Source organism: Scardinius erythrophthalmus (genome assembly GCF_964197995.2).
Source record: "Scardinius erythrophthalmus genome assembly, chromosome: 18".
Lineage (NCBI taxonomy): Eukaryota > Metazoa > Chordata > Actinopteri > Cypriniformes > Leuciscidae > Scardinius > Scardinius erythrophthalmus.
Window position 1 is genome coordinate 35917734 of NC_138238.1, and position 18238 is coordinate 35935971.

General features: G+C 40.0%; 1 protein-coding gene across 4 annotated transcripts in view; it reads left to right on the plus strand.

Moving 5' to 3' along the window:
• taok2b (TAO kinase 2b) overlaps positions 1–16780 on the plus strand; it is a 29883-nt gene extending 13103 nt beyond the window's left edge. Inside the window, exons 9-20 of one of the 4 annotated variants that reach the window (XM_081393324.1) lie at positions 1047–1140; positions 1932–2013; positions 2853–3020; positions 4293–4499; positions 6130–6489; positions 6915–6989; positions 7584–7712; positions 7783–7986; positions 9236–9475; positions 13851–14063; positions 14267–14449; positions 15795–16780. In XM_081393324.1, the coding sequence (XP_081249450.1) occupies positions 1047–1140; positions 1932–2013; positions 2853–3020; positions 4293–4499; positions 6130–6489; positions 6915–6989; positions 7584–7712; positions 7783–7986; positions 9236–9475; positions 13851–14063; positions 14267–14449; positions 15795–16640 (2801 nt within the window). In that variant the 3' untranslated portion in view covers positions 16641–16780. Of the gene's footprint in view, positions 1–1046; positions 1141–1931; positions 2014–2852; positions 3021–4292; positions 4500–6129; positions 6490–6914; positions 6990–7583; positions 7713–7782; positions 7987–9235; positions 12889–13850; positions 14064–14266; positions 14450–15794 lie in introns of those variants that run through there. The other 3 variants (XM_081393325.1, XM_081393322.1, XM_081393323.1) reach the window with 3 other exon arrangements.
• Positions 16781–18238: the final 1458 nt, after the last annotated feature.

Sequence of the window (18238 nt, forward strand, 5' to 3'; positions counted from 1 at the left end):
CTGCAGCTGTGTGTGTCACCAAAGTTAATTAAACAACAAAAGAGAAAGAGAAAAATCACGTTTTGTCAAAAGATAAACTGTATTAATACTTAATACAGTTAATTTACCTGAAAAACATAAAGCACTGCTTTATTTCTCGTGTATTTGTGTTTTATTGTATTTATATTTGTATTATGTTTATTAGTTTCTATGCAGATGCACTAGGCCTACCCTACACAATTACCCCAATCATCCTAGAATTATTAATTCTTTACAAAAAGAGCTATTCAAATCATCAGGTGAAATTGTTTTCAGGAAGTAGCAGTAAAGCAAGAAGAAGACGTGCAAGATAGTTTTTCTAAATTTCATTTGACTCTATGTGCCTATAGGGGTGGGTTGGGGATGGTGGCAATGTGGATATTTGCCGCGGGACGAGGGCTTCGATTACCTCTCTCTTTTTTGACCATACATGTGTTTGCACCCCTGCACTTGAACTTACATCAGCGTGATAAAAATGACAGTAAATGAATGACAGAAAAAAATGACAGAAACCACCTTTGGAAAAAAGATATTTGAAGTGTAATTTAATTGTTTAGTTGGTCTCACGTCCCGTTGAATAACACGGGGAGGCGGGGCTTATGACCTATACTAGGACCAGTCACCGGGGGGCGATCGAGACACTTTGGCTTCACTTTTCAGGGCTTGTGCGGCACGCTTGGTTTCAACACACTACTAACTAACTCAACCAGGCCCCGCCCCTTTATTCTGCGTATCCCTTGGGCGGGAATTATTTAAATGAGGAATATTTTGACGTGTTCGTTACTGGAAGAAACTCTACAATGGAGGTGTTTTGAGGGAGTTCAGACACACTGACACTGATATAGAGAATAACTCCCATTGGAGGGACTTTGAAACTTTGCAGACCTTTTTCATGCTCAAACAGCAACATTACACACTAAAGAAAGATGAACATGTAAAAAAACATAATAAGGTGAATGTTTACAGTAATATACTTATAATAGATGCCTTACTAACTGCTTGCTTGTTTCTATTTTTCTCTATTGTAGCAGAGAGAAAGCCTCCCTTGTTTAACATGAATGCTATGAGTGCCTTATACCACATCGCCCAGAACGAGAGCCCAGTCCTGCAGTCCAATCACTGGTAGGGGACCAGAAAAGCTTCGTCCACACTGTCAAAGATCTTCTTGCTTTTTATGTGTTTCCAAAGCAGCGCTGTATTGATATACCTCAAACATTCTGATCAGGGAGTGCAGAAAATTTAACTACAAAGCTTAAAACCATTTGCCATACTACAGCAAAAATATGCTGTTGAAAATACTCTTATTTAAAATGTTAGATAATATTATTTCTATGTAAAATAGTGTAGTTTATATGCAATATATTATTGTGTATATAATATAGTGATGTGGTGCCTTCAAATAAAACAAATAATTAAGTAAAGGTATCAAGGGGCGAAGGCATCATGATAGGGGTGTGTGATCCTTTTGGGTAGGGGCGTGTTTGTGTTGGTGATTTCAAATATCAACAGTGTTTACTAGAAATTACTGCAGTTTTAACAACTACCATACAAACTATTAATAAGCAGTAATTAGGCGTTTGAGGTAAAAGTTGTAGTTAATAGTGAGAATTGGACCCTAATCTAAAGTGTCACCCAAATTATTATATAAAATAAGACGGGCATTTTGACATAGAAGTGCATTTGATCATTCACATGTGTAGCTATATCCCTGTGATGTGCAAAGCACATAAATATGTTTATGACTCTGAGATCGCAGTCACCTGTCAGTCAGATACCACAAGTACCGAACTGAATCATTTCCAATTTAGTATCAACTTTATTCACTTTGTACCAAGTAGCTCTAACAGGATGTGCTTTTGAATTGCACTACATTCAACTAACTAATTTGCATATTTGGTTTCCCAACCTCTCAGGTCAGATTATTTCCGTAACTTCGTAGACTCGTGTCTGCAGAAGATTGCCCAGGACAGACCTACCTCTGATGTGCTGCTTAAAGTAAGAGTCTTTTGAGGAGCTTTAAAGGAGAACTCCGGTCAATTTTAACATTGAGCTCATTTTTTTGTACATTTGGAGTGCTGTCAATACAGAGAACAACGACAAAAATCGGTGTTGCCTACACCGTGTTATCCTCTTTTTAAAATTTGCACCCTGTTGACTTTAATGGGGCAAGTTTTAAACCAGCTTTTAGCCTCTTAACATCCTTGATGTGTCATTACAAGTGCACAGCCAATGTGAGTGATTCCTTCAAAGTGAACACGAGTGAATCTGACTGCAGTAGATGTGAAAGATATGAATAAAAATGATGTTAATTCAGCCAGCGCACATACCTGTATTTACATCCTGTTTTCGGCCGAAGCCCATAGTAGTCGATTGTCGAGTTCACGTGCGTGATCATAGGTAACTAAACCTATGCGTGCAAACTCGACAATCGATTACTATGGGCTTCGACCAAAAACAGGATGTAAATACAGGTATATGTGCTGGCTGAAATAACATCAGTCAGATTCACTCGTGTTCACTCTGAAGGAATCACTCACATTGGCTGTGCACTTGTGATGACACATCAAGGATGTTAAGAGGCTAAAAGCAGGTTTAAAACTTGCCCCATTAAAGTCAACAGGGTGCAAATTTTAAAAAGAGGATAACACGGTGTAGGCAACACCGATTTTTGTCGTTGTTCTCTGTACTGACAGCACTCCAAATGTACAAAAAAATGAGCTCAATGTTAAAATTGACCGGAGTTCTCCTTTAAGACTGTTAATGTTACACTTTCTGAACACGATGCATTCCAGTGATTGCTGTTTGGAAATAAACCTCTCTGCTTGTTTCTCCAGCATCACTTCCTGTGCCGTGAGCGTCCAGTGACGGCGGTGATGGATCTGATAGCACGCACTAAAGACGCCGTGAGGGAGTTAGATAACCTGCAATACAGAAAGATGAAGAAGATCCTCTTCCATGAGACACATAATGGGCCTGCTATCGAGGGGACGGAGGAGGAAGAGGTGGGAGAACCTTTCAACTTGTCTGGTTGTCAAATAAATAAATTAAAGGAACTTTGATTTTCAGAATCCCTCGCGTTTGAAAGAGTCGTGCGCTATCAGTTGGTCTGTTTACACTGCAGTAGAAGAGCTATATTTGGAAACATCAAATGTGGTCGGTACAATAAATATGTCTGCCTGGGTGCCGTCCTCTCGTCCAATTATAGGATCATGGAACCAGAGAAGAATTTTAACAATAGACATAAACAGTTTAGTGTTTGTTAAATTGTTTTGTCTATTCATTTGCGTTTCAGACGTTTTCCAGCTCATGTTTCAACTGTTTGGAGTCTTTTGTTCCTTTGCACCGGTCGGACCTTGGGTGTGCTTGAGTGATTTGTTTGTGAGACAATGGCAAATTGTCTCTTTGATTTAGCTAGCCTTAAAGTCAATATGAACTCAAGAATGATCTTATTTGCTTTCAGGGCCCGCTATTGTAAAGAGTTTTTTCTTTGTAGTGTTTCTTCAAATGTAATAACTTGCTTTGCCTCTGAAATGGCTTTTCTTTTTTGTATTTTTCAAACTTTTGTTATAGAGACCGCTTTTCACAATCTAATCAATCAATGGACATTTTCTTTGACTGTAATCCATCACATTATGGATGTAAAATGGGTTATTGAACACACTATAGGTGTGAATCTTAACTTTCCTCATGATTTGATTAAGATTCAGGGGCAACAAATAGATACATCACATTGCATCTTGTCCTCCAGTTCTTTTATTAATAATACACACTTTAAACTTTTTAATTAGATATTTTCAAACATAAGATCATGTCAAATTACAAGGCAACCTGTCTATTTTTTTTTTAATTACTCCACTGTAATATGTAAGCAAAACAATTGTTTGTAGTGGATGTAAGTTATTTGCTTATGAAAAACAAGCAACTTTTTATTAATACTCAAGAGTTCTTAAGTTAATTTACAATAAAACAGCACAACATGTGATATTTAATTACATTAAAAAAAAATAATGATACATCAGTGCAGAATCCTTCACATCAGCATTGAGATGCAACATGAAAAAAAAAAATTATTCCACAGCTCTAGATCACACTTTATGGTGTTTTTTAATCTAACTAACCCTTTAATAGGAATGATCTGGGTTAAATGTTTCAATTAGATTTCAAGTTTTTCTTTTACAAATGGCATTTCTGTGTGATTTTAAACATGGTTGTTGAAATCCCCATCACCTGCTGATATCTGTGTCTGTGTTTAAATGCAGTCTTGTGTTTTGCAGGATGTAGAGCAGTATATGTTGCGGACGGGCACGGTGAACAGCATGGAGAGCTCCCATTCGCTGCCGTCCATGTCGATAAGTGCCAGCTCCCAGAGTTCTTCAGTGAACAGCCTTGCAGATGGCTCGGATGACAGTGGAGAGATGGCTATGATGCAGGAGGGTGAACACACAGTGACCTCCAACAGCTCAGTGCTGCACAAACCTCTGGTACGTGTCGATGGCTTTGTTAGAGCTGCTTGTGGTGAAGCAACTTAGTCAAATTACATATCAAAAGTTTCGAATTTTAGGCTGCATTTATTCGATCAAACATAATAATTAGCATTTATAATTGGTCCTCAATTTTTTTAAGAAAGGTTCTTATCAATGTTGAAAACATTGCAGCTTAATGTTTTTGTGGAAAACATGATTATTTTTTCAAGATTCTTAGAAAGTTCAAAGGAACAGCATTTATTTGAAATAGAAATCTTTTGTAACATTATGTCTTTACTGATCTATCTGTCTGTCACATAAATTGGTTGTCTGAGAGGGTAATGGTTTGTAAAAGTTCAAATCTTTTTAAAATTGACTTTTGCAAATAACCTTTGTTAAATTTATAGAAGTATTTGTTAATATTAATGGACCAGAGCTTAAATAGTTTTATTTTTTAACTAACAACTAAAAAAAGATTTATAAATACTAACAAATATATTGGTCATTCATTGTTCGTTAATGTTAGTTAATACATTTATATGACAAACAAATTTTAAATGGGCTTTTTTTATGAGAAGTTTTTATTTCTATGATGCATTTATTGGAGAGAATAATCCTGTCAGACGCACCACTGCTGTGAACGCGCGTTCACTTAAACACAATTTAAACAATGTATTATTCAATGCATTACTTCTATATAATTATATATTAAGTTGCTCAAGCAAGTGGTAAAATATTTAACCATGTACTTATATTAAAATCTTTTGTATTTAAATTTTAATACAATAAATCGTGCATGTCACAAAGAACTTGTTTTTCCACCTCCACGAATAAGACGAGTGTTGTTCATTATGTCGCCTTGTTGAGGTAAATTGTAGTTTTCCTTGCTTTAACTCAGTCTTAAAGTGAAAAAAGTAGTAATTAATTAAATAAATTTATGGTGAGATTACTACATTTTATTTAATTAATCGCACTTATGGTGAAATTACTACATTTTCAGGTCAATCGGTGTTCATTTTGACCACGAAACATGCGCTGTCACTTTAATTCAGCGTTTTCAGCACAGCAGAAATAGACTCGGTGCAGAAACGATCTCTGCACTGCTGTATATGCACCGCAACTGGAACGGATCGTCGACGGACTGCATCCTCGTGCAGTGTGAAAGCTCCGTACGGAAAAAAAAATACTCAACGCAAACGAAATATATGTGAAACGGGCGTTAGACTTGGAGCAGGAGAGCTACTCCGGCTGCTACTCGCAGTAGAGCGAGTGTTGCCATCTTCAGTTCAGCGACATATTTCCAGCCGCTCGCCCTCTGTCCGCTAGTGCTCAACTGTGTGTGACGCAAGTGTTTGTTTGTGTGTGAGTGTGCGCACTCATTGGGATAATTGTAAACGCGCAAACACAGACAGAAAAGACATGCCATCGTGGAAATAAGATAAATAACATATTACTAAAGGGCCATTTAGTTTTTTTTAGTTTTTAAAAAAAATAACATTGTAATCTGGCGCTATAAAGAAAATCAAATCAAATTTACTTGACCTCCAAGGGGGGCGGGGGGAGCCGTTAGGAGGGCGGGGCGCCCCCCTTATATAATGATAGGGGAAACACTGCTCTTCCTTCATTTGTCCCTCTGTCCCCCACACAGATCCATGATAACATCTATGACGACCCGTACCAGCCGGAGGTGGAGTCCCAGCCGCAGGGCCCCTCTGGCGGTCGCAGGCGTCGAGGACGGGACCACTTCGCCACAATCCGCACAGCCTCGTTGGTGACCCGTCAGATCCAGGAGCACGAGCAGGGCTCAGCGCTGAGAGAGCAGATGTCCGGATACAAACGCATGAGGCGGCAGCATCAGAAACAGCTGATGGCTCTGGAGAACAAGCTGAAGGCCGAGATGGACGAACATCAGCTCAGGCTTGACAAAGAACTGGAGACGCAGAGAAACAACTTCGGCAGTGAAGCAGACAAGCTTGGCAAGAAGCACCAGGTCTTCCTGGAGAAAGAGGTGAGTGGAGGAAACAATGCTTGATGATTCCTTTTCTTTATAATTCCCTCCTTCTGACCTCTAATCAACCAGTATATATTAGATAAATGGCAAGTGACCTGTCTGTGTTTTGTTATCTGTGTTATATGATTTCTTCTTGTGTCGTCGTCATTTTCAGTTCTTTATTTAACAGGATTGAATAACTCATCGGAGGGAAGAAGGTTTAAGCTTCCCCCTTCAAAGTTTTATTTTATGTAGCTAATATGATATGTTCAGGGGTGGGACAGGGATTCATCCGATAAGAGGTGTACACGACCTCATATAGAAATGCTACTGAAAAGAGAATAACCAGTCCAAATATAGGATCCTTCCGGAACACAAGAGACTTTCCCCCATCCTTGACTTGTTGGCCCAACAGTAAACCCACTGACCTTTCTCCCCTAAAGGAGCAACCCACCATCTCTGCCTTGAACACCTTCTGGGTGGTGGCAAAAACTGATGTGACCATACAAAGAGAGATAGTGAGTGAAAGTCAGGCTGAGAGCCGTTTTATTCTGCCAATCTGCCCATTTTAAATGTCATGAGACAACGGGTTTTATATGACAAACTCTGAAGAACTTATTTTGTATCACAAGTAAATTGTTTTTTATCACAAGTACATTATCAAAGAAATCTTTGATAGTGTTGTATATACATTTTGTAGTCTTTTTTTCTCCATCTTAAAAAAAATATTTTAATTATATAAATAATTTATTTAAATGTATTTAAAATGTATATATAAAACAAAATATATTTTATATATATATATATATATATATATATATATATATATAAAAAGTGCAAATATTTTATATAAATGAGAAAAAAAACTATATATATATATACATATAATGCAAAATTATAATATACAAAAAATTATATATACACGTGTGTGTGTGTGTGTGTGTATATATATATATATTTTTCATTTATATAAAATATTTGCACTTTTTTATTTATATTTTAATTTTATATGTTTGTATTTATAGTTCTGTTGAATGTTGTAGCCTGTGAAGATGATATGGCAATGAATTTAAATACAACCACTTTTCTTTTCTCCTTGTCTTACCACTTAGACTAAGGGTGCTCTCACAGAAGAGAAGAAGTTTCAGCAGCACATCTTGGGCCAGCAGAAGAAGGAGTTGACCAGCTTGCTTGAGTCTCAGAAACGCCAGTACAGGCAGCGAAAGGAGCAACTTAAAGAGGTACGTCACAATCTGGTTTGGCTGTGGATTTGCTCAGATGTAGTGTTGAATGTTTTGGCCTTTTGTGCAGGAGCTCAATGAGAACCAGTCCACGCCGAAGCGAGAGAAGCAGGAGTGGCTGGTCCAGCAGAAGGAGTGTCTCCAGCAGATCCAGGCAGAGGAAGAGGCAGGGTTACTACGCAGACAGAGGCAATATTACGAGCTGCAGTGTCGCCAATACAAGAGGAAGATGCTGCTATCTCGCCACAACATGGAGCAAGACCTGCTCAGAGAGGTACTAGCCAAATAATCCACTGATATTTGATCATTCATGATTATCGGCATTATTAGTTGTTTTTTAATTAGTTTGTTGTTATTAATTTGCATGACTCTACTGTGACACAGCTTGTGTTTCAGATGGCCGCTTATTCACAAACTGGTTTATTTGCTTATATTGTCAGTCACATGCAGTTTTTTACAATGGATTTTGTGAGACCGTGGTGGATGGTCCCCTGGAGGAAACTTTTGAATATTTTAAAGTTAATTGCATCAATCTAATGCCTATGAAAAGAAACAGCACCAACCACTTATGAGTAAACCAGATTAAGTGTTTATTATTATTATTATTATCTCTAAGGAATATATACTATTGTAATACAACTGCAATGCAAAATAAAATATAAATATTTGATAATGAGTATATAAATTACTATACTACACACTACAGCAGTAAAATTACAAAACTTAATATCTTCACTTGCTAGAGTTAGATCATAAAACTTTTATTTTGGTGAATGTAAAAATAAAGCGTAATTGGCACACATAGCATTCATAAATGCATGTTAAGCTCAATACATTAAGAGATGGTAAGAATAAGAACTAATAAGAATGTAAATGAAATGCAATGTAAGTCGCTTTGGATAAAAGCGTCTGTCAAATGCATAAATGGAAATGTAGATGGATTTCACTGCATTAACTGAGAAGCGAGCCGCTCTAAGACGCTGCAAACACTGGATGTGCTGCTGCGCTTCAGATTATATACTTTGTTACTTAGCAAATGGCTATGATTTAATTATTTGACAAGCACACTAAACCATATTGTGATTTATGATTTTAGCTCAGTTGACAGACGCTTTGCCAAAGCAACAGCGCAAAAATATATTTTTTTAATTGTGGCGGGCCGCCACAGTCTAGGTAATTATTGGGAAACACTGCAAATATGGCCAGTGTAAACAAAATTTTATTTTATTTCAAATAATAAGGATGTTTTTTATGGTTTTAGCTTTAGTTAATGATAATGTTTAACACGACAGCGAGTTTAATGATCAAGGTCTGACGTAGATGCTCCTACTCACAACTGCAAATTAATGTCTTCCGCACAGCCAACACTTTCCAAAGGGAGCTCTTAAAAGACACCATTCCAATGAAAACTACTAATTAAATACCATGTACTCATTTATGCCTGACCACAGTTGCCTGATGCTTTTCTAACCACCATCCTCCATCTCTGCCTCCTTTCTTTCCATATACTTGTCTCAATGTAGGACCTGAACAAGAAACAGACTTTGAAAGATCTAGAGTGCGCCATGTTGCTTCGCCATCACGAGTCGACTCAGGAGCTGGAGTTTCGGCAGCTGGGTCTGGTGCAGCGCACGCGGGCCGACCTGATCCGGACGCAGCACCAGACCGAGCTCACCAACCAGATGGAGTACAATAAACGGCGTGAGCAAGAGCTTCGGCAAAAGCACGCCGTCGAAGTCCGCCAGCAACCCAAGAGTCTGAGAGTGAGTGACTGTGACATTACAGAGGATACAGAAGGGGAGGGGCCTCTTGGGGAGGGGGAGGATCATGCTGAAAGGGAGGGGCTTGAAGGTGAAGGGGTGGAGCCAAAGGAACAGCTAGAGGATGAAGGAAAGAGAGATGGAGAAAAGATAGATGGGGATGAGAGGCAGCCGGTAGGTGCTGTTGAAGACACAGCTGAGCAAGCTGAGAGGGAAATAAAACTTCTTGAAGGAAATGACACTGAAGAGATATTTACTGACCAATGTGAAACAATAGACAGTGAAGGAAAAGTGGAAGATGCTGCAACATCAGCTGACAATGCAAACGAAAGTGCAACAGATCAAACTGAAATGTCGTTAGATGAACAGCAATACGGTGAGGGCAAAATTGACGCAGATCCCAGACAAGTCGAAGGGCTTCTGTGGGATGACGCTAGCGAGTCAGAGAGTGAGGACGAGGATAGAGGTGTGGCCGACGGCTGTCCATCAGAGCTAATTCCCGCCCCTTCTTTTGAGCGCCGCCCACTAGAGCGCGACACAGACGAACTCTCCGAGTTCTACTTTCCGGATACGTTAGAAGAGCTGGAACCTCCGCCCGTCTACACGCCTCCCTCTTCCCAACCTACCCTTCCCTCGCTCTTTTCTCACGCAATCTGCCTCGTTCTTTCGCTCTCGGCTGCCATGCAGCCATCCGTCTTCACCCTTCTTTTCCTCTCCGTCTTCCTGCTTTCCTTGCGCCGCTCGCCTCCTCTTCCCTCGCTCGCTTCTATCCTTCTCTCTGGTGAGCTTGCCTTCCTGGCGCTCTTCTTTTCCTACCTATTCCTGCGTTCCTGCTGCTCGCTCTCATTTTCCACATACCTTTCACTAACATATTGGGGCTCAGGCCTGTTCAGTCTGGGTTTGTCTTTAAGCTTAGGACTTTATTACGTCCCCGTAGCCTTGATCTCGGCGTCCTTTCTCAGTTCGCCTTCACTTTTCCTCACCCTTTACCTTGTGGTGGTCCTGGTCGTCCGGCCGGCCAGGGTCTTCCTCCAAAACACTCCACGCAAACTCAATCGCCTCTGGATGCGAGTCCTTTTTCGACTGCCAAAGCCTCTTTTCACTGTGTGCCAGTCTCTTCTGGGTGGCCTGACCGAGCGCAGCCTCTACGACATGTTCCCTAAAGCCGGACGCAACTGGGGTGGGCGACAGTCCCGAATCCCTGTGCCTTTAAATAGCCTTCTTGCACAGTATCAGGCCAAAAGCAAACACTCCGTTCTGTTCGCGCGGTTCCTGCTTTTGGGACGCCGGTTTGTCCGGCGACCTCTCGGCACTCTGACAGACCTGGCTAACTCCGTGGTGTTGCGCTTAGCCAAGCGCGTACTGAAGGAACTGCCGCAGAATTACCTGAAACGGCTGCAGGCCTTCGGGTTGCTGCGAAGGGAGAGACCCTGCAAGCTGCCGATTCTTTTGCCTAGAGCCGTGAGGGAACAGAGGCGGAGGATGAGGGAGAGACGAGAGAAGGAGAGGAGGAGAAGGGAGGAGAGAGAGAGGATGTACAGGGAAGACGGGAGGTGGGAGAGTGTGTTGAGGAGAACCGCCTCAGGGAGGACTTTAAAAGGAAAGATAGTGCCTTGGAGATAGATTGAGATGGAAGAAGGGAGGTATGTGAGCATGCACATTCCATCATCCATCATTGTTCATTTTTCTTTCTGATCTTATGGCTGATTTATTTTGTCCGTTTGCTTACATGCACTCCTTTTTTGTGCCTGATTTTACAAGGAAGTACCCGGTTAAAGGGATAGTTCACCCAAAAATGGAAATTTACTCACCCTCGTGTCGTTCCAAACCAATAAATGTTAAACATTGAAGCAAAAATTACTTTTTTTTTTAATGAAACCAGAGGTTTCTGTCTCTCATTTGAAATTCCAGGTAGCCAAAACTTAAAAGGTCCAAAAGGTTGTAAAGGTGTCATAAAATGTATTACCTGGACTTTAATTTGAGGGAGAGAAAAAATCTCTTAATTGGTGTTATCACATGACGGTGAGTAAATCATGGCAGAATATTTATTTTGGGTGAACTATCCCTTATACATTAACCTACTATTTTTTACAACTCGCTCATTCACGGTCAGTCGCCAGTGAATGGAAAGCTTTGTTTGATTATTGTGCTTTTTGTAAAAGTTTCTGGGGTTTTATTTTTTATTTTTTACTCTGAGTTATTTTATTTTCAAATAGCAAGAGCTATATGTGTTATTATGGTGATTGTTGAAGCCATGTCTGTGCAATCTTGATTTAGTTTTCATTTTGTTTTGAAGGGGGGGTTTTGATTTCTACATTGAGAAAAATTGTGTTATATTCCAAAACCAAAATGGCTCTTTATGAAAATGACCATAGGCCTTTCAATTAAGCCATGCACGTTCAATGCTAAATTAATGTACTGTGTCTACTGTGAAAGTGGATTATAATACTGTGCTTTACACTATAGATCTCCCAAAAATGCAACACTACAAGCTTATTCTTCCAAAAGTGCAATAGAAGTTTATTGAATAAAGCGCCAATGATTTTTCCTACTTTTCAAACAAGTCCTGGTGTATAAAAGGTTTTGTATTGAAATAGTAAAACATTGAAAACTAGGCTGCATATTGTTGCAAAATCAGTGTTTTGTATCATTTCAAAAGCTTCAGAACAACTAAAACCCGCTAAAATATTAATAAAGTCCTCTCACTGGAAGTTTTAGAGGCAGGACCTCAAGAATGGCAATCATATGCCACATTTCCACCATCAGATGGATGAGCAATCCTAAATGCTGTTAGTTCAGTTCTGCCACTTTAGCAGTGAACTTTATTGAATGTTAATGTTCATTTAAACATTAATCTCTTAACTTTCAAGTAAAATATTTACTCTTCAATGTGAGTGAACTATTATAAATTCAGTATATGAGATATGCAATTTTATTTAGATTCCTGTTGTGTTACTAAAGATGTGGGTGGTTGATGTGCTTTTTTGGCACATAAAAGTTCATATACTTGTAGTTTAGCACCCACAACAGTATATGAGGAAAGATGTTTGTAGACCATTGAATTTGGGAATATGTATACGGAGTTTAGAGAAATGTATTGTTATTGCACTAGAGGCAATGAGCTGATAATATTTACCATGTAAACAAATGTTTTGGACATATCCTTACGAAGAGAGGTCTAGCCTGTTTAGATGAAGCATTTATGCAAGACTTTCATAGGTTAGCCCTAGTTTTTCAATGTTTGCATGGCACTGTTATTTTATATTTATTAGTAGTCTATTACTGCATATCAAAGACTATAATAAGAAGCCATTTGACAATCATCTTAATGTAAGGTTTGACAAGAAGAATGCAAATTGAAAACCAAAGATTAAAACAGAGTTGTGACATAAGAAATGAAGAGGTTGATGGTTGGATTGATGAAAAATAACTCACAAATTATATATATATATATAAATGAAACGCTCTGTTAAAAACTCAAATACTAAAAGGTCTTCATAGAAATCTTAACATTATCAAAGGGACCATTTGTGTAATGAGGAAATACAAAATAAATATTTTAAGAAAATAACATTTCTTGGCAAAAAAAGGATGCATTTCAGTTTTAGCCATATTTGTTCCAGTTTTTGAAAATGTCATTTTTGTCTTGTTACTTATTGTTTACATGCTATGCTCCCTTTTAAAAAAGCAAATCACAAAGTATGTCTTAATTATTATTTGATGAATGTTTGTGTTATTTTATGTTGCATTGCACCGTCTGTTTCAAGGCCATTGTGTGTGCGTTTCATCCTCATTTTGTGTTTGTGCATGAATGGATGTTTACTTCAAGATTAAACAAAGATTTCTGTTATATGTTTCTGAAATAAATTCTCTATTATAATCATTGTCCTTTGGTTCATTTTATATTTTACATTATTTTAAGTATTTTTGTCTTATTCATCATCATCTCAGTTTTATGTTTTCCATTCATATAGCTTTGATGCTGCTGCTTTAATGTCTTGATAATTAAGTTATAATTTATAATGAAGTGTCTTATGAATTCTGATCATCACTTATGTTTAACTGAGGGCACTATTAGCTTATTAATTTCAACTAAGTTTAAAATACTTATTAGGTAAACGAATAAAAAGTGAGTCATTTTAATTGGTATTACAAAGACAGCAAAAATTGTGGAGATTATAGAGAATCTGAATTTACAGATTTCTGCTTAAAATTATTTGTGCTTTTTCATGTCCCACGATGTCATGCTACATTAAAATAAAGACATTGTTTTAAAGTGTTTTATGACCAATGACGGCACATTCGTGATCCCTCCTCCACTCTTTTCTTATCTGTCTGTTGTCAAACCTTATTACAACCCTCTTCCCTGTTCCTGTAGTCCAAAGAGTTGCAGATTAAGCGTCAGTTCCAGGACACGTGTAAGATCCAAACTCGTCAGTTTAAAGCTCTGAGGAACCACTTGCTGGAGAACACACCGAAGTCGGACCACAAGGCCGTGCTGAAGCGTCTCAAAGATGAGCAGACTCGTAAGCTGGCTATTCTGGCCGAGCAATACGACCACTCAATCAACGACATGCTGTCCACACAGGCTGTGAGTAAGGCAAGGACACATCAATCACAATTCCCATCCCACTGACCACCAAAACCCTCACTCAAACCTACATCATCAGTGACATACTCTCAAAACTGTACATGGTAAAGTATCTCACCCTACATCTGATCCCAGCAGCCACACACACATCAGAGTTACCCCTGCCTCGTTGACCTTTCCCGTTTTGTGCCGTTTCACTCCAGCTGCGATTGGATGAGACTCAGGAAGCCGAGTATCAGGTGCTGAGGATGCAGCTGCAGCAGGAGTTGGAGCTGCTCAATGCGTACCAGAGTAAAATCAAGATGCACACAGACACCCAGCACGAGAGGGAGGTTAAAGACCTGGAGCAGAGAGTGTCCATCCGCAGAGCCCTGCTGGAACAAAGGGTAAAGGCTGACTGCATTCATTCACGGCCATGATGGTAGACAAATGGAAACTAAAGCAGTGGTTCTAAACTGGTCAAGTTGCAACTAAACAGTATCTAAATTGTACAAAAATATGCAATGTCCTTCAAACAAAGTCCAATAGAAGAGAGCGCGTCTTAAGGAGAAATGTCCAGTCAAGGTGCTCTATGGTCTAGGATTTTTAATAGTCCATCAAAGCAAACTTCAGGATGACTAAGGCACTCTTTCGAATTAAAGGGGTGGTATAATGCCCTTTTCACAAGATGTAATATACCTCTGATGTCCCCAGAGTGTGTGTGTGAAGTTTTAGCTCAAAATACCCCACAGATATTTTTATATAGCATGTTAAATTTGTCACTTTTTGAGGGTTAGCAAAAACGCACCGTTTTGTGTCTGGCCCTTTAAATGCAAATGAGCTGCTGCTCCTGGCACAGAGGGCGGAGCTTCAAGAGCTTATGTTCTCCGATTACCTCACGCAGACACACACTAAAATGACAGAAACTGTTCAGCCTTTTATGTTTAAACGGAGTCAGACAAAGATGGAGAGGCTCGAGAAGAAGTGACAACATGTAGAATGCAACAGGACGTCTCTGAATAGTTAGTTGATGAATTTATGTTGCTGATGTGGAGTTAACCATCTTCAATTAGCATATTCTGTCTTGATAATCTATAAATCGCTCATATAGGATCTGTTGTGAGATGCACACAGAGGGACTTTCTATCGCATGTGTAAAGACGGATGTGACAGCTTGAGCAGACTCACAAATGTGCTCGACTACAACAACTCTTCTCAACAGTGCTTGCGTGTTCCTGGGGGTGGGGTTTATGTAAATTTTAGGGTTGGTGATGTCACTAACCCAGGAGGAATGTGGTGTAGTCTCTACCAGCCATTTGTTGTAGTCCTTAAAAAACGATTTCTTTAAAAGCAAATATCTCCCTTTGCTTTGAACTTTGAGGGTTGTAACTTTGCAGATGTTGTTTATGCTCAAACAGCAACATTACACACTAACTAAAGTTAGAAAAGTGAAATCATAATCAACCACCCCTTTAAAACAAGTAATTAATTTAATTCGAAAGAGTGCCATATGCAATGTCCTTTTCCATTAATTAATTTTTGGTATGTACAATGACTTAAAATGATTATCAGGTTGGTATACGGTTATCTCCATCATCAGACAATGATTCATCAGTAATGTTTTACTTGGGAACAGTATTTCAGTGGGGCTCGTGCTCCAGTAAATAGGGTCTAGCCCCTAGTCATGACCCGCCAGTTGAGGACCACTCTTGTACAAGTGCAATTCTGACATCCCTGGATCTCTTTCTCCAGATCGAGGAGGAGATGCTGACCCTGCAGAACGAGCGTTCGGAGCGCATCCGTTCCCTCCTGGAACGTCAGGCGTCCGAAATCGAGTCCTTCGACTCTGAGAGCCTCCGCTTGGGATTCAGTAGCCTGGCGTTGACAGGCATCCCCTCCGAGGCTCATCCCAAGCAGGGCTACCCGTCTAGCCAGACCCCACGTCCGTCCGGCCACTGGAGTCACGGCGGGGCGCCGCATCCCCACTCCCGCAGGGGTCCGAGTCGGGCCGAATCCTCTTCCTCGTCGTCCGCCTCCCACGCCTTGGGATTACCGCGAGACGGGCCTTTGCACCACTCCTCCCGGTCCTCGTCTTCATCTTCCTCCTCCTCCTCGTCTTCCCATCACAACCGGCACCACCTTCCCCAGCACTACCATCACCAGAGCACGCCACAGCTGTACAGGGAGAGAGAGAGGGATAGAGAGAGGGAGCGGGAGAAAGAGAAGGAGTGGGGCGGAGGGAGCAGGGGGGACCTCGCACACCCCCACGTCTTCTCCCACCACCTTCCCTCCCGCTCCTCCTCCCAGTCCCTCGCTCTCCTCCCTCCTCCTCCTCCCGCACCGCCTTCCATCACACTGTCGTCCTCCTCCGCCCAGTCGTCGTCAGTTTCTCAAGGAGTCTACGGAGGAGGTGGCGGAGGCGGAGGGCTGGTGGTTCGGGGTCCCAGCCTGATGGCGTTGAGGAACAGCCCGCAGCCCCTGCGCAGAACCGCATCTGGCGGAGGCCCGGGAGGGTCTGGTGGTGGAGAGGGAGTCCTCAGCCGTAGTACCTCGGTCACCTCGCACATCTCCAACGGATCCCACCTCTCCTACTCTTAAGCAGAGTAAGGAGGTCGGGCTTGCTTTGTTGAATTCCTCCAAGCCATTACAATACGAGTGAGAGCACATTTTACTTGTCCTATTGTTTTTGTTTTCCCTGCTCGTTGTTGTTTTTGTTTTGTTTTTTTGTAAAAAAAAGAAGGGGAAACTGGCTTGGAAAATCACCACTGCCTTCTAGACATCTTTAAGGGATGTTGTGCGACTTCTTTAGTGTGATGGGGAGAATTTGTACATGCACACACTACAGTATGAACACAGAATGTTTATAAAGTTCTATGTCAGTCTGACTTTATGAATACATTTACATCTATGGGAGTTGCTCCAATGCATGAGATTAATGTAGTAAATACATTTGTATTCATATGTTATCCAGTCACATTTGAGATGTAAAGGTGCGGTCACGTTAGCGAAGTTTCAGGGGAATTTCACGGATAAAAAAAAGGGTTGATGTCTGTTGTCAATAGCGTTACGATGTATGAAGCACTGCTCACTCAGAAGTCACTTTCAAAATAAGCAGCTTTCTGTTGGTCAGCACTACGTGTGGAACTTTGTCGCCTTACTCTTTTTTTTTTTTGCTTAATGCGAAACTCCTTAACGCGCAGATTCCTATGAGAACGACTGGATTTTCGCCTGTGAAATTTCGTCTTGCAACGGTAAATGTGACCGCACCTACCTTTACAAAATTGGCTGCATCCAAAATTGCATGCTTCCCTAATATATTAGGTGAAAACCAGAACGTGGCCATAGTAGTATGTCCGAATTCACAGTATTCATGAAACAGTACGACTTCCGGCAAGTTCATGAAGTGCACATAATGGACACTTTACTATCCCATGAGGCCACGGGAGAGGCTTTGGGAATGGCAGTTAACGGACGCAACTGATGCTGGTAGGTCACATGACAAATGTAGTACTTCCGGATAACATTCATATATTTGTTTTATTACTTATTAAAGTAATGTAAGGTTAATGTCAAAAGGAGAACCTACTTGGAGTGTATGCAATTTCGGATGCAGCCATGGACTTTTTGAGTAATTCTCCCACCAATTGGATCTTTTAATGTGTATATATAAATATATATATATAAATATATAGTATCTAAAGTGTTGAAGCATTGTGTCCACAGTTTTCTATAGTAATTATGACTATTGCCATTTTGATAAAAAAAAAAAAAAACATATGAACAGAATAGACCTAACATTTAATTGTAGAAATTGGATCTGGAGTGGATGGCGTAACTCATGATACCATGTTTGATGTCACCATGACAACATTTTTAAAATTTCTCAAAGCATCTGGTTGTACTTTTTAAAAGCAAGAAAATGTGCTTAATCTGGTCTAGTGTGTTAACAATGGTTTATAGTCATTTTGAGTGTGTGCATTCGCTGAATGGGATGCGGTCTGGTAATATTGCCACTTTTGTACACAAACACACCAAAAAAAGAAATGATTTAAAGGAAGATCTGGCTTATTCACTTGAGTAAGCATCCTTTAATTCATATCCTAGACAATAAAAACAGACTTGATTTAATTACAACGAGTTACAATCACTAATCTTTTGGAAAGAACTGAATCATTGTGTATTAGTTTGAATGTTGA